At 37.0% G+C, this 16,136-nt stretch overlaps 2 protein-coding genes across 2 annotated transcripts; one reads left to right on the top strand and one right to left on the bottom strand.

Moving 5' to 3' along the window:
- Positions 1-12,033: 12,033 nt before the first annotated feature.
- Positions 12,034-13,431, bottom strand: LOC123306378. The gene has a single exon (XM_044888354.1). The coding sequence runs from the start codon at positions 13,429-13,431 to the stop codon at positions 12,034-12,036; it is 1,398 nt and encodes a 465-aa protein (XP_044744289.1).
- A 1,214-nt stretch (positions 13,432-14,645) lies between these two features.
- On the top strand, positions 14,646-15,551 carry LOC123306377. The gene is made up of 3 exons (XM_044888353.1): positions 14,646-14,668; positions 14,719-15,268; positions 15,311-15,551. Exons 1-3 carry the CDS (start codon positions 14,646-14,648, stop codon positions 15,359-15,361), a joined length of 624 nt encoding a protein of 207 aa, XP_044744288.1. The 3' UTR covers positions 15,362-15,551.
- Positions 15,552-16,136: the final 585 nt, after the last annotated feature.

Raw genomic sequence — 16,136 nt, 5'->3', positions numbered from 1 at the left:
AAAAGATTTATATATTTATAAGGTGTCCTAATGCAAGAAATCCAAAAAACTGAATATCTCTGAAACGGATGACATTTAAGAAAAATCGGTTACGGGACGCTTTTCGACAAATATATGACCTAAAGAATGAAATGAGGGTAAATATATGAATAGATGATTAAGAGCATAAAACAACAGAAGGGAATAATAAATCCAGTAAAAAGAATTTATCTATAACAGTTCAAGATCTTATTGGATATCGATCGTCTGAAATAGAAACAGTGAATATCTCTAGAAAAATATAAACAATCCAGGGATACATCTGTCACATGGAAAAAAAGTTGAAGAAAAATAAAAAATCTTGAAGAAATAGAAGAGGAGTGAAGCAAAATAAAATTACCTTCTAAACATATAATAGAAAAACAGGAAACGAACAATGAAATATACAAATTAATCAGGCCAATATAGCCTTACACCACGTCATACAAAAATTATAACGAATAAGTTGAATATAGTTGAAAAAACGGTTGTTGTAATTCAGAGCAGCTTTTTGGGAACAAATATTTACGTTTATGATTATAATTTCTTGAGTATTGAAGTGCTTAAGTAAGTGAATCTGGTTGAAAATACATAAAAAATGTTCAGAGAACTAACTGCTATTTACTGGTTATGAATAAAAATAAAATTAGTTCGATTCGTCTCACAATAACAAAATAGGAAAACCTGAATTGACATCAGTCAATGCCAAATAGTTTCTTGTATATTAAGACGGCTTTTGGATTGGTCCCATTATATAGATAATGGGAAATATATCTAATAAAAATCTTTTTCATTAGGTAAAAACCTTTTTGGAACTATCGCGATTTCAAGTATTTAGGTCAACTTACCCCAAAGGAATTATTCCTCTTCCGACTTGCACTGACTACACTATTTTTTAACTGATTCGACAATGCCATGAAGGCATAATCTTCGATTCGATACTGAAGCTTTTGTGAACCTTCTATCGAGCTGTTATGCACACAAGAAAATGTTCACTTTACTGCTTTTCAAGCTATATCCGTTCACGCTCAATAATCTATTTTCATCTTGTTTTTTTTTTCTCCCGAAAACTTTGCAACCTTCTCTCACCGCTGCCGTTTCTGAACTGAAGAAAGTGCCAACAGAATTTCGAAAGAGCATTTCAAAAGTCATTAAAATTTTCTTGGAATATTCTACATCACCACTTAACAATGAAATAATCTTCAGACATACCCCTCAACCATCCTAAGACCTAGGTAAATGCATGAAAGGGTAACTGATAAGATTCAATGCAAATGACTAAAATGTCATGGAATTCCAGGCAAATAATTAAGTACCTATTGTCGATTATTCTTTTTCTCTAGTAATTATTACCTGGTAATTTTCTTCGAATAGTCATGAAATCATCCCTTTGATACAAAGATATTTTCAAAGATGACTTTCATTGTTTCATCCAATGACGGCTCGTCAGGGTATGCAGTGTCGGCCGGGCCGACCCAAAAATAATTATAATACCCAAATATAATTATAATTATAACCATTTTATTCTTCGAAACTTATTCCAAATGATCAATTTCGATATTCAAATCTCGATTAATTCCCTAGTATAACGTACTACAACTTAATTCGATCAACGAATGACGCCCCAGTCGCCCTGAATTAGTTTATTTCGAAGTTCTCTTTCCTTACGCTAAACACGCTAGGTCGGCCAGCCGCACTAGCCTAGCGAAACGCTTCAAGTTATGGTACTGTACAGCACCTACGTCGCACGCAGTTATCACCAAGTTGAACTGTACAATACATCGTATTACGTCGCAGCTAGATACATACATGGTCGGCCAGCACGGGTTGGGCCTACCTTGCTATGGTTTGGGCGTTTAGTTTTCATATTTCTAGATTTCTTTATTGTCCATTGACTCTATTGCAAGATATTATATTATCAAATGAATAGTTAATCATTAAATATTATATCTATTTTAGAAAAGAGCGTATTCGTACCGTTTAAGAGTAGTTTAGTCAATGAAAATATAATATATCACTAATTATAGTTAGATTCTTTGTTTATTAAATGAATAGTTGATTTTTGAAAAAGGTTATTCGTACCGTATAAGAGTAGTTTAGTGATTTTTTGACCATAAAAATTCGTAATTCCTAGTGAATTTATAAGGGCACGGTGATTCCGAAGCTTTTTGAATACGCGTAGATCGGCCGGCCGAGCCTCGGAGTGGGGATATAAGAATCGCATCCGTATCGCTGTTTCCATATTGAATTGAATTAGGTCAGTGTCGTAGAATAAGAGGAAGGGGTGCACGTACGTGTTTATCAGTTTTCTTCGATTCATTTCGTAAAGTTTGATAATCTGAGTGGATTCTAAATTTCTTGGATTGTTGAATAATTGGAGTGGTAGCAAATCGAAACAAACTTTGCATCCTGTCACAAAATCATATGACAGTAGAAGGAGGAATGGTGAAATAAAGAAAGAAAAAATTAGCACATTATCACTCAAAATAAAAATTGTAGACGTGTTTCAGTGAACTTAAAATTTTTATTCGTATTGACGTTGATGTTTTGTTACGTAATAAATTTGTTATCGGTATTTACAGAAAAACCGCGAAGAAGAATAAAACTATTATTCAAAAGCTTGGCAAAAACAAAGAAGTGTAGTACATTCTTTCTCCAAAAACAATCCTAAACTTTCATACACTGCGGTTGTATAAAGAAAATCAGATTATATCTGCAGGGTGGGACATAAGTCTGGAATAAAATTAATGTTTCTTCAATATTGATCAACCACTCAAAATGAAGACGCTGAAACCCACCAATTGCTTTTCAATTAACTTCTTCTTCTATCTATTAATAGTTTTTCAACCAATAACTCAACATCAAGATGCTGAAAAACATGTCAATTGAGTTCTGATTGCACTTATTTTTGGGACATAAAATTGAATATTCCGCGTTTTCATTTCCAGTTATTGGTTGAAAAAATAGATACTAATTTTATTCCAGGATATTCCCTGTATATCCTGGGTCGGGCCGACCCACACCTTATGGGCACGAGCCGTCACTGGTTTCATCTTAGTTCGAAACTGCTCCCTGTCCATTTTGATTATGATTCCGAAATTGTTCTAACTTGCGGTCACTCCATACGACATACGAGGGAAAATGAAATTATTTATTTATATTTCTCTTGATTTTTCAGCAGTACATCAATACTTCAATATTTATGAGGTACAGAGTTACGAAAAATAAACAAAACGTTTTGTATATTATAACTCATTTTGATTGTTGACACACTTTCAAACATTTTTCAATAACCATATATTATACCTAAATTCATTAGTTTCCTAGAAATCGCCGTTCAAGTACCTAGTACGAGAATAACAAAGGAAATTGTTTCGAATAGCCAAAGATATTTTGGCGATTGTTCATTGTATTGTCGGATATTGAATGGGGGCCATTTTCGACACTGACTGAAAAATCTACCCATTATGCGTTTTTGTTGAAAGAGAAATTATTGAATTCTTTCTTGGAACTAATTTTGTGTTTAGTAATTCATCAAAAGGTAATGATATCTAAATAACTAATGGGTTTAGCTGTATAACATATAGTTCATAAAAAATATTTCAAATTGCGTAGACAATTGAAATAAGTAATAATATACGGGGTGATATATTTTTCAATATAATTTCACTATCAATCTGACCTAGGCTTTTTATAACGAAAGAATGATAGCGCCTTAACTGAGGAGGCAAAAATGAATCAATAATAAGTATTACTTCAGACGCATACCACTCGCAGATATGAATATTAACAAGTGTTACGATCTGAATCGAACTAGCCAATTTGTTAGTTTTTTATAACATTTCATTATATTTTGTATATGTAGAGTCATTCGGGGCAACTGTGCGCACTTTTGCCTTTCAAGCCATACCCTGTTTCAAATGTTGAAGCTAGGAAAATTAAAACATATTCATAAGATAGTGAATTTTCTAATCTATAAGAAAACATCAAGAAGCAAACAAACAAAAACGTTTTCTTTCCGCAAAAAAGAATTTAATAGAGGAGTGCGTTCACATGCCCCGTATTGCGGGTAAGTGTGCGCACCCTCACGGGGTAAGTGAACGCAGTGCTTAGTGAACCACACAATCAAAACAAATTACAAAATGATGTCATCAAAATGTTACAATATTAGAGAAATGCTGTTTATTATCAATACAGAAGCGCCTTTTTACAAGCAGTGCATTATTGTTCGTGCCACAACTCTTGGTGAACACAACACTTGATACATTCCCCTGTTGGTGGCTCTTCATATTTTTCTGAACAAATATGACAATATTGATCGAGTCTTAACCAAGAAAATCAACAATGTCATAATTTATTCCTCACTGAACTAATGCCCATATAATGAACCTATGCGCACACTTACCCGCGCACACTTTCCCCAGTAAGCCAAAATTTGAATTGACGTTCTTATAGAGTTGAGCAGCTAAGAGAATCTAAAATTTTTTATTGTATATTTAGATTAATATGCCCATGATCGAATAAAATATTGTTTAACACTGAGGGACTCGAACTTGAACCTGGCAGAATGTGCAGAGATGCTAAAAATTAACAAGAAAACTAGTGAATTTGATTGATTGCAAATAAAAAGTTAAAGAAACGTGGCATGGCGCAATCCTATGAAAAACTAATATGGTGATTCTGAGCCCTTGCTTCACCCAAATGAACCCCTCTTTCATACATTGCATAGTCGAGATATACGCACTGCGCACACTTACCCACTGCGCTCAGTTACCCCGAATGACTTTATGTGTGTAACGGAGTTCATACAATTTGAATGTAAGTGTGACTGTTGTAATTTATCTGTATTATTTTGTACCTTGTGCATTTTTAAGGGAAATGAATGCATTGAACGGATGAATTTTGTCGGCGACCCTGTATATTTCATTTTATAATATCACAGATATGTAGATTTTCAGCAACCTTGAAGCTTTTATGTGAGACATTTTATAGCCCAATAAATACATTGATTATTGTATTGTATGGTCTATCACTTCATGGTATATTGTAATGATTGATTATGTGAGCTGGTGAAAATTTACCAGCTAGACTACAGTTCAACATCATATGGGGTAACAGTGGAGCGCAAAGGGGGGCACCTACCCCTCCTTCCCCTTAGAGGCTCCACTCTAGGTCACAACGAGGTATTCAGGCAGAATTTCGTTTTGCGCTCCGTAATCCAACGTTTACCCCCCATAGCCCAAAGTCCGGCGACGTCCTTGATCACAACCAACTCAGCTAGTGTCGTAAAATATTTAGGAATGACAATAGGCACAAAGCTTAATTTTACAGCCTATTCATCAAGTGTAAAAAAGGATCATAAATCGAGCAAGTCACGTTCGTTCCATAACATAAATTTATTTCCAGAATTACAGAAAGAATTTCAGTTAGTTTCAGATCTATTCATCATAAGTTACAAAGTACAGGAGAGTAAGTACTATTCGAAAAATGATAAGAAATGCCATTTACTACGCTCTGTAGGCATTGGAAGATTCAGGAACCTGAATAACTAATTAAAATATGTAAACAAGTTATACTGGGTGTTTCACGAATGTGCCTCAGTACATATACCTACACAATATTTCAGACAGTTTTCGAAATATGCCCTAACTACAGGGTGTTTTAAAGAAAGATGACCCCATCTCTAGGATAGGTAGATAACTGAAAAATTATTGGGGTTTGCTTAGTAAAAAATTTTCGTAACGTGAAAAAAAATCACAAGAAAAGAAAGCCCACAATGCCCCATTATTCTGAAATGAATTCGTTTCATCGATAGGGTTTCATTTACGCTACAAAAATTTTTTTAATTCATTTAATGCATACTTATTCATAATAATAATAATCACTAACTTCATCATTTCTTTATGCCAGTATCGGTTATTAATTATTAATTTTCAATTCAAAATTAAAACCTTACACAGTATAGACTTTAATGTAACGATACATCCTACATACAAAAACATGTACTTTGTGTATTTATTTTTACCTACTCTGTATACTTGATGTGCTACGGTATCAATGCAGAGGAATTACTACTCGAATAACTAAGCACAAAGCACTGTTTTTAGAGAGTGCTCGGTAGCACAATGCTTCTGTCTAAGTAACAAGATGTTTTATTTGAAATTTCTTGAATTGTTTTTGCTTCGCGCGTCGTACCTACATCCTACATCCAAACTAAACGACCCATTCATTGTTATGAACTTGTTGGTTCTATAAAAAATACTAAATTATGCTTAACATTGCCTCATTGAGGGAAAAAAAGGCTAAAATACTTTTTGTTATATACAGTGTGTTTCCTAATTGAATGTCAATATTTATGGGGGTGATTTTTGGGCCCATTTTAAGAAAAAACTTCATATGAACATATGTCCTAAATGTCTTCCCTTTTGAGATACAGGGTGGTATTATTTAGACAGTCGTGAATTGTTTCAATCCGACGCACGGGTTTCATCTAAAAAAATTAAATGTACGCATGTGTCTGCATGGTGATATTGTCATATGTATATGTATTAAGGATATTGTTATGATCATGCAAAGAAACGGTTTCTATTTTTTTAAGCGGAAACCGTGAATCGGATTGAAAAAAGTCAAGTGATCAACTTTGGTGAGTAATTATTGGGAATTTCAAAAATAATTTTTATTTCAGGAAAAATCTGTGGCGTACCATCAATGTCTGCCAAAATAGGTAGGTCAAATTATGTACGAACGCCACTGGTGGAAATTAAGAAAAAAGTGATACATTAAAAAATGCCTCTTGACTCATAGTATACATGTATGACAAGTTTCAATAAAATACTTGAAGTGGTATTGTAGATATTGATAATAAATGATTTATTTTTAAAAATTTTACTACCCTTTATCTCAAAAGGTAAGACGTTTAGGACATATGTTCATATAAAGTTTTTTCTTCAAATGGGCTCAAAAATCACACTCATAAGTATTGACATTCAATTAGGAAACACCATGTAAAATTAAAAATGTACGTATAATATTCATTGGTGAATAAACTCTTAAACGTTTCTAGCCTCTGTCAGTGGATTATGGCAGAAGCAGGTGACTGTTTAATTTCTCCCAAATTCTACACCGCTCCCGTAATTAGAATTCTATGACAATTTTTCGACTCTCCAATACTTTTGATCATTAAGGAACTATTTCATAGCGATAAATTCATTACTTGTCGAGATATTCCAAGTTAAACATGAAGCTTAACACAAAGATTATAGAGGAGAAAGCTAGGAAACGCCCTCATATCTCAAGTAGGTACTAAAAACCGTCATTTTTTTGTGTGTTTGCCACATTTGACAATGACATGGCGCTGAAAACGAACTGTCAATACAGAAAAACTGTTTAATAACAGTTTCATAATTGAAGGCACGTAATTCGAATTCTATTCCTTGTATTGAATTTCAATATCGACTTTGTTGAGATTAGAAAACAAACATACTGTACGACAACACAAAAGTATGGTTTTGTTTTGTGATCAGGATATTAGTTTCCATCTGGACATTGTTTGGAATCAATTGATATCAATGAACTACGCTGTCGGATTTGATATATTTATTTTTTAATAGCAATTCATAAAAAACAAATTTTGAAATTATGGACAACAAATAAAGTTGAATTTTATATATACCGTCATAGTATATACATTTCAGTTTTTCACATATCATTCATAGAAGTTTCAGAACAACAATTGAAAAAAAACCTCACAAAGGTATACAAGGCTTGTATGTTAGCCCGTCACTATAGTTTCTTTATTTTTTTTTTATGATTCCTTTATAATATGGTCTTCTTATGGCACAATATACAGCAGGTTTCAAGAAACTGTGAGTGTTTGATGCTTTCTGCATACAACAATTTACGTAGAAGAGCAGTTCTCAATTGACTTTCAGTAAAATGTTCACTGTGTATTGTGTAGTCAGTAGTGTTTACTTGAGACATCATCTTTACGCCTCGAAAATTTTATCCACTTCGCAGCACTGAAAATAAAAATCAATTAATGACCGAGTCACATACTACGAGTTTCAATACTTACATTTCCATTTTCCTTAGCAAGGTAAAAAACTCAATTTCGGATAATCCATTTTATTTGATCCACAGTTCTTCACCATTTCGAACGATAATTTGGGGTTTCCATCAAAAAATTTGACGAAAAAATTCAATAATCAGCAACTAGAAGGAACTAAATAAACAGAAAGCGAGAATCAAAACATTCAAGACCTCTTTGATCAAAATGACCATCTGAAATCTCGAAAAATTTCATATATATCTGCGAATGACTCTCAAATTAATATTTTAACCAGTTTTAGGGTTTTAGTAACACATTTGAAACACAGATGGCGTCCACATCGCTTTAGTCGCTTCGTTTCTCATCTTTTCACTTTATAATCTTCGGATAAACAATTATAAATAAGAAGTTTAACGTCCTGAAAGAAGAACATATAATAATAATAATAATAACGAACTAGTGGAAATCTAAATTGAAGAAAAAAATTATAACAGGTCCTTCTATCAGAACATCAGGCCGGATTACTAAAAAGCTTTCAGTCGGGATCGAAAATAGACTATTCGGACCGACTAAGACTTAGTACACATGAGGGCGTTAGACGCCGCGTTGAGCGCGCGTTTGTTCACTTCGATCGTCGCGTTTGCATCGCGCTTCGAGTTACTAGACTGGGCATTGGAGTATTAGCGCACGTGCGCTCAACGCGGCGTCTAACGCTCTCATGTGTACAAAGCTTAAGGTCGGCGTTACTAAGGCTTAGTACACATGAGAGCGTTAGACGCCGCGTTGAGCGCGCGTACATATGTACGCTCCAATGCCCAGTCTAGTAACTCGAAGCGCGCTACAAACGCGACGGTCGAAGTGAGAACTACAAACGCGCGCTCAACGCGGCGTCTAACGCCCTCATGTGTACTTAGTCTTACAGTCCGCATGAATGATTGTCGCTATCTCGAGGAAGCACAAATAGAGATTTATCCTGTCCTTTAGGACAGGAAGGTGGTTCCTATATCAAAGGTATCAAGGGGAGGCTCGTCTCAGTCTACTGTAAATGAGAAACTTACTCACCATATCCGTCAAGGCGCAGAGAAGCTCAATGAAATATTATATCATAGCTTTCTAGAATACGACGACGTAATTAGATGATAGCAAGTCTACTCCAACCGCACCTCGGACGCTGGCCGATAGAAATAGCGGCCCACACGCACGTGGTACAACTGAAGACGACTCTTATCCCATAGATTGACTTCCTATAATGGATTCTACTTCAACAATAACAATTCCAATCCACAATATATATGAGGGGTTCAGAGCTGAAGTGAACCAAGTCCATTCAGCCTAGTTTCGAGATGAATGGCTTAGAAGTTGTTTATCACCCATTAATTCAAAAGTGACTGCATTAGATTTTAAAGGGTTTAAAATGTGAGCATATGCCTACATAAGAATAATAATAAATAAAGAAGTCACTTTTGAATTTATTGGTGATAAACAACTTCTGAACCATTCATCTCAAAATTAGGCTAAATGGACTTGGTTCACCTCAGCTCTGAACCTCTCATATGTATAAGTAATTTAAATGTTTTAACTTACCTGTGTTGACCTTGCGACTCTCATATATGTGGAGAATTGCTGTCGACTCATCTGGGAGTCGGTCTGATTGTCCCTACTGAACCCGGAGATGTTCGGCTAATCAGTTCCTTATGAGTCTCACTCACCATTCCGGACGTGGCCCCAACATCAGACTTCAGACTAGATACACTCGTTCAAACTACAAGTCAGGATGGTCACCAATAGGACAGACGAGTATGCCATCAAGATGGCCCACCGCTAGTTCCAGCATGAAATCTCTCAGAGTACATCTCTCGAACGTCAAATGAGGTATTCAGCGAAAGTGCAGTTTGAGCCTGAAACTTCTGATCTGGCGATAAACATTTCACATATCAATTGACCTGCTATGTTCTGCAAACTCTTTGATCTGCCGTTTACTTTGACTTGAAGCACCGAAGCAGTTCCGTAAAGCCAGAAGTCAGAGATCTGGATCTTGAAGTGGGATCGTTCTGACACATTTTGTACCTCTAGCTCAAGCTCTTCTTTATTCAAACCAGCCTCCAGTACGTCTATCAAAATCGCGAAACTCTTGAAGATCTTTTTGTCTTCTCATTCTTCTCGCAATAAACAAATTGAAGCATCTAGATATATGTCTTTCAATAAAAAAATTGTCACAATAACAATAACAATAACAATAACAATAACAATAACAATAACAATAACAATAACAATAACAATAACAATAACAATAACAATAACAATAACAATAACAATAACAATAACAATAACAATAACAATAACAATAACAATAACAATAACAATAACAACAACAATAACAATAACAATAACAATAACAATAACAATAACAATAACAATAACAATAACAATAACAATAACAATAACAATAACAATAACAATAACAATAACAATAACAATAACAATAACAATAACAATAACAATAACAATAACAATAACAATAACAATAACAATAACAATAACAATAACAATAACAATAACAATAACAATAACAATAACAATAACAATAACAATAACAATAACAATAACAATAACAATAACAATAACAATAACAATAACAATAACAATAACAATAACAATAACAATAACAATAACAATAACAATAACAATAACAATAACAATAACAATAACCAGTAACAGTAACAGTAACAGTAACAGTAACTGTAACAGTAACTGTAACTGTAACTGTAACAGTAACAGTAACAATAACAATAACAATAACAATACCAATACCAATAACAATAACAATAACAATGTCTGGCCTGCCGGGTAGCCATCGTAACGAAGTAGACAGCCTGCTGTCCGCATTCCCATTCCTTTTTCCTCTCTCTTTCACATCCTTTATAGGGTCTTTCTGGTCTCATTTCTCTACCCCTCACCCAAACCGAGAAAGGGGAGCACAAACCCATGGGAATGGTGATAACGAGAAGCCTCGGAAACAAGTCGCTGCCTGGGGATCGTCAGGGCATGTCTGGAGCCAGCACTGGACATGGCAGCATGCGTGACGTCGGTGGCAGGATGTTGAGGAAGCGGGCTTCTGCTGCAAAAGAAGCTACAGCTCCAAAGCAACAACAGCAACCAACGAGTCCAATTCAATTGCCGACCAAGCAGGGTTAGTAAGAAAACGCACGAAGTGGACAACGTCCAAGAATGAAACTATTGTGCGCATATATAACTCCATCACGGGACTAGGGCATAACACGAACAACTATAGGAAAAGGCTCCATGAGGAATTCTGCAACGCCTACCCAAATCTCAATGTCACTGAACAACGAGTGGCAGACCAGTACCGCGTAATTCTGAGAAATGAACTAATACTAACGGCCCAAATCGACGCAATTGAACGAGAACTTCAGCGTCCGCTAGCAATAGAGACCAACACGTCTGTTGTTTCTTTGGTTGAAACAACACTTGCTTGAAGTTTTTAGGGCAACTGAACGACCAGACTCAGAACGTTCAAGGGAATGTCTTAACTCCACAGTTGCCCAAGAGGTATATTGATCAAACTGAAGATGAATGATGATTTTATTAATTACAGTCTAAGCTTATATACTAAATTGAATAATGACGATAGAAATAACATTGCCATATTTGGTATCACTGCACTGACGGAGTCCCCGGTTGCATCAATTGTTTCTAGCCAGTCAGCAGAATTCGGTAGATCGACGGCTCGCTCGGCGTGACCCAGTTTTGTGAATAATTCAGATGGAATTTTCCATATTATTGAACTTGATTATTTTTTAGAATATTGTTCGAATTTCGAACATTACTCCCAAGGCCGAAATGCTGCAGGCTATGATGTTGGAGCTCCAGTGTTGGTAATCTGTTACTTCTATTGTCCTATTTCCTAATTTCCTATTTCTAACTTGTGTGACACTCGATCGAGTGCTTTATTGGGCATGGTCATGAATTGGTGCTGACGTCCGGAGTTGGTCTCTCGTCTGGAATTCTTTATTTTTCGAGGAAGGTCCGACTTTGTTAGTCTTCTTCCAGGATGAGAATTTTGTTAACAATTCTAGAGGTCCATTGGTCTTGGTGGTAAACACCGTTAGTTCTTGAAATTCTTCGTTATTCATTACGATTTCTTTTGGAATCCCTTCACTTCTCTTGATTTCACTACTTGATGTTTTGAGCCATGCAGGTCCATTCCACCATAATGTGTTTTTCTGGAGTTTACTTGGTAGCGCGCCTCTGGATAGTAAATCAGCTGGATTCTCCTCCGATTTCACGTAGTTCCATTGAACTTGACCTAGTAAGCGATGAACTTCGTTGACTCGGTTGACTATGAAGACGTTTTGCTTATTCGGAGTTTTCTGTAACCAGGCTAATACAACTTTTGAGTCTGACCATGTGTAAATATTTATGTCGGCGATCTTCAGGGCTGTAATTGTTCGTTTCATCAGTTTCGCCAATAATGTTGCGGCACAAAGTTCCAATTGCGGGATAGTTAATTTGTTTTTTACAGGTGCAACTTTTGTTTTGGCTACTAGCAATGTTGTCTGGGTTTTGTCCTTCACGACTGCTTTGGTGTATATTGCTGCTCCATAGGCTCTTTGCGATGCATCACAGAATCCGTGTAGTTCAATGGGCTGCTCTGGATTATACTGGAACCATCGTGGTAGTTGCAGGTTTTCTATTATTGGCAGTTCTTCTTTGAATTTGTCCCACGCTGTTTGGATTTCTGTAGGAATAGCTTCATCCCATTTTTTACCAGTTTTCCATATGTCTTGCATAATTATTTTCGCCTTGATTACAATTGGAGCCATGTGACCTAATGGAACGAATATTGAAGCAATTTCAGATAGCACTTGTCTTTTTGTGTTTGTTCGATTGGAAGTTTGTTTAATAGTGTATTGGAAGTTATCATTTTGTGGTGACCATTTAATTCCCAGAATTTTGGTTATGTCCTCTCTGCTGTTGAAATCTTGAAAGGACGTATCATCATTTAATGTGAGATTGCTTTTCCATTTTCGAATGTTGAATCCTCCCTTGAGAAGTAGCGTTTTAACTTCTTGTCTGATTTTTTGTGCCTCTTCTTTATTGTGGGCGCCGGAGAGAAAATCATCGACGTAGAAATCTTCAAGTATCAGTTCCGCAGCTCTCGGGAATTTGTCGCATTCATCCATGGCTAATTGGTGCATGGTTCTTATAGCAAGGTAGGCAGCGGGAGCGGTTCCGTAGGTGACTGTCGTGAGTTGATATTCCTGGATTGGGTCATTTTTGTTGAACCTCCATAAAATAGTGTGGAATGTTTGATCATCTTCATGTAGTTTGACCTGCCTGTACATTTTTTCCACATCTGCAGTCAACGCGATTTTGTATTTTCGCCATCTCAATAATATATCAATCAAGTCTTGTTGAAGCTTGGGACCAGTGTGTAATATATCATTTAAACTGATTCCGGTACTGGTTTTCTGGCTCGCGTCGAATACGACACGCAGTTTTTTTTGGTCCTTCGAGCCGGATCCAGCGCCAGCAGAAGCCCTCCAGAGCCAATATACCTCTTGGGCAACTGTGGAGTTAAGACAATCCCTTGAACGTTCTGAGTCTGGTCGTTCAGTTGCCCTAAAAACTTCAAGCAAGTGTTGTTTCAACCAAAGAAACAACATTTTTTGGTCCTTCGAGCCGGATCGAGAGAAAGGATTTACGACCCTAATTTCGATTAAATCATCAACGCCTGTGGGGAAGACTTCCAGAGCCAAATCCAGCGCCAGCAGAAGCCCTCCAGAGCCAGCACCAGCATCCGTGAAGAAGCCATCCAGCGCCAAATCCGAGCCCGTGAACTAGCCTTCCGGATCAAAAATTCAAAAAAGCCAGGGAACACACCGAGTCCACTGGAAAAAATAAGAGCTAAGGATTTACGACCCTTATCTCAATTAAATCATCAACGCCTGTGGGGAAGCCTTCCAGAGCCAAATCCAGCGCCAGCAGAAGCCCTCCAGAGTCAACAACAGCATCCGTGAAGAAGCCATCCAGCGCCAAATCCGAGCCCGTGAACAAGCCTACCGGAAAATCAAAAATTCAAAAAAGCCAGGGAACACACCGAGTCCACTGGAAAAAATAAGAGCTAAGGATTTACGACCCTTATCTCAATTAAATCATCAACGCCTGTGGGGAAGCCTTCCAGAGCCAAATCCAGCGCCAGCAGAAGCCCTCCAGAGCCAACAACAGCATCCGTGAAGAAGCCATCCAGCGCCAAATCCGAGCCCGTGAACAAGCCTTCCGGATCAAAAATTCAAAAAAAGCCAGGGAACACACCGAGTCCACTGGAAAAAATAAGAGCTAAGGATTTACGACCCTTATCTCAATTAAATCATCAACGCCTGTGGGGAAGCCTTCCAGAGCCAAATCCAGCGCCAGCAGAAGCCCTCCAGAGCCAACACCCGCATCCGCGAAGAAGCCTTCCAGCGCCAACTACGAGCCCGTGAACTAGCCTTCCGGAAAATCAACAAAAAAAAAAAAAAATCTTCAAAGCAGAGATTTCATGAAACCTTCAACCAACATGGAAGAGAAATTGGAAGCAATGTACAAAGAATTCATGTGGGAATATATCGAACTAAAACACATGACTCCAGCAAATCAGACGACCAGCATAAGATACTACATTCCGCATCAAGCAGTAATAAAAGAGGACAGAGAAACAACAAAACTGCGACCAGTACCGGAATCAGCCTAAATGATATATTACACACTGGTCCCAAGCTTCAACAAGAATTAGATGTGCTGACGCCTGGACATTTTCTCATAGGAAAATCACTACATTCAATCCCTGAACCAGAGATCAATGAAAAGAATATCACCCTACAAGATAGATGGAGGCTTATACAAAAAATGAAACAAGACTTCTGGAAGAAATGGACATCGGAATATCTCCCCAGATTGCAACAAAGGAGCGAATGGACGGATAAAAAAGAAAACATGAAAATAGGAGATATCGTACTAGTCAAACAGGACAACATTAATCCCAACTATTGGCCCTTGGGAAGAGTGACGCAGTGTCACCCAGGAAACGACGGATTTGTGAGAGTGGCTACGATACGATGCAAAGATGGGAAAGAGATCAGAAGACCTATAACCAAAATCTGCATACTCCCGGTCGAGCAAGAAGAAAGAAGAAACGATAAGATTAACAAAGTCGGACCTTCCTCGAAAAATAAAGAATTCCAGACGAGAGACCAACTCCGGACGTCAGCACCCATTCATGACCATGCCCAATAAAGCACTCGATCGAGTGTCACACGAGTTAGAAATAGGAAATTAGGAAATAGGACAATAGAAGTAACAGATTGCCAACACTGGAGCTCCAACATCATAGCCTGCAGCATTTCGGCCTTGGGAGTAATGTTCGAAATTCGAACATTATTCTAAAAAATAATCAAGTTCAATAATATGGAAAATTACATCAGAATTATTCACAAAACTGGGTCACGCCGAGCGAGCCGTCGATCTACCGAAATCTGCTGACTGGCTAGAAACAATTGATGCAACCGGGGACTCCGTCAGTGCAGTACTACCAAATATAGCAATGTTATTTCTATCGTCATTATTCAATTTAGTATATAAGCTTAGACTGTGATTAATAAAATCATCATTCATCTTCAGTTTGATCAATATACCTCTTGGGCAACTGTGGAGTTAAGACATTCCCTTGAACGTTCTGAGTCTGGTCGTTCAGTTGCCCTAAAAACTTCAAGCAAGTGTTGTTTCAACCAAAGAAACAACATTGTGATGAAATTCACATTCCTGGGCAACAACACCCAGAAGACATTGATACTGAAAGTCCATCTTGCAACGCAAGTGAGCCTGAACACCAGGACGATAGGGAAGAGCTCCACCGACAAGTTAACTCTGACATGAGGAGATACTTCGCCGAACTGGAAGGGACAGATCCTCTTCATCGAATAGCATCTCCCCGACTAAACACATCCAAGAAACTGTCACTTATAATCGACATCTTGAATGAGGACGTTTTACCTGAGTACCTACAGAACGG

Source organism: Coccinella septempunctata, chromosome 2 (assembly GCF_907165205.1).
Source record: "Coccinella septempunctata chromosome 2, icCocSept1.1, whole genome shotgun sequence".
NCBI lineage: Eukaryota > Metazoa > Arthropoda > Insecta > Coleoptera > Coccinellidae > Coccinella > Coccinella septempunctata.
The sequence above is the reverse complement of the archived record's forward strand: the minus strand, read 5'-3'. Positions and strand labels throughout refer to the sequence as shown.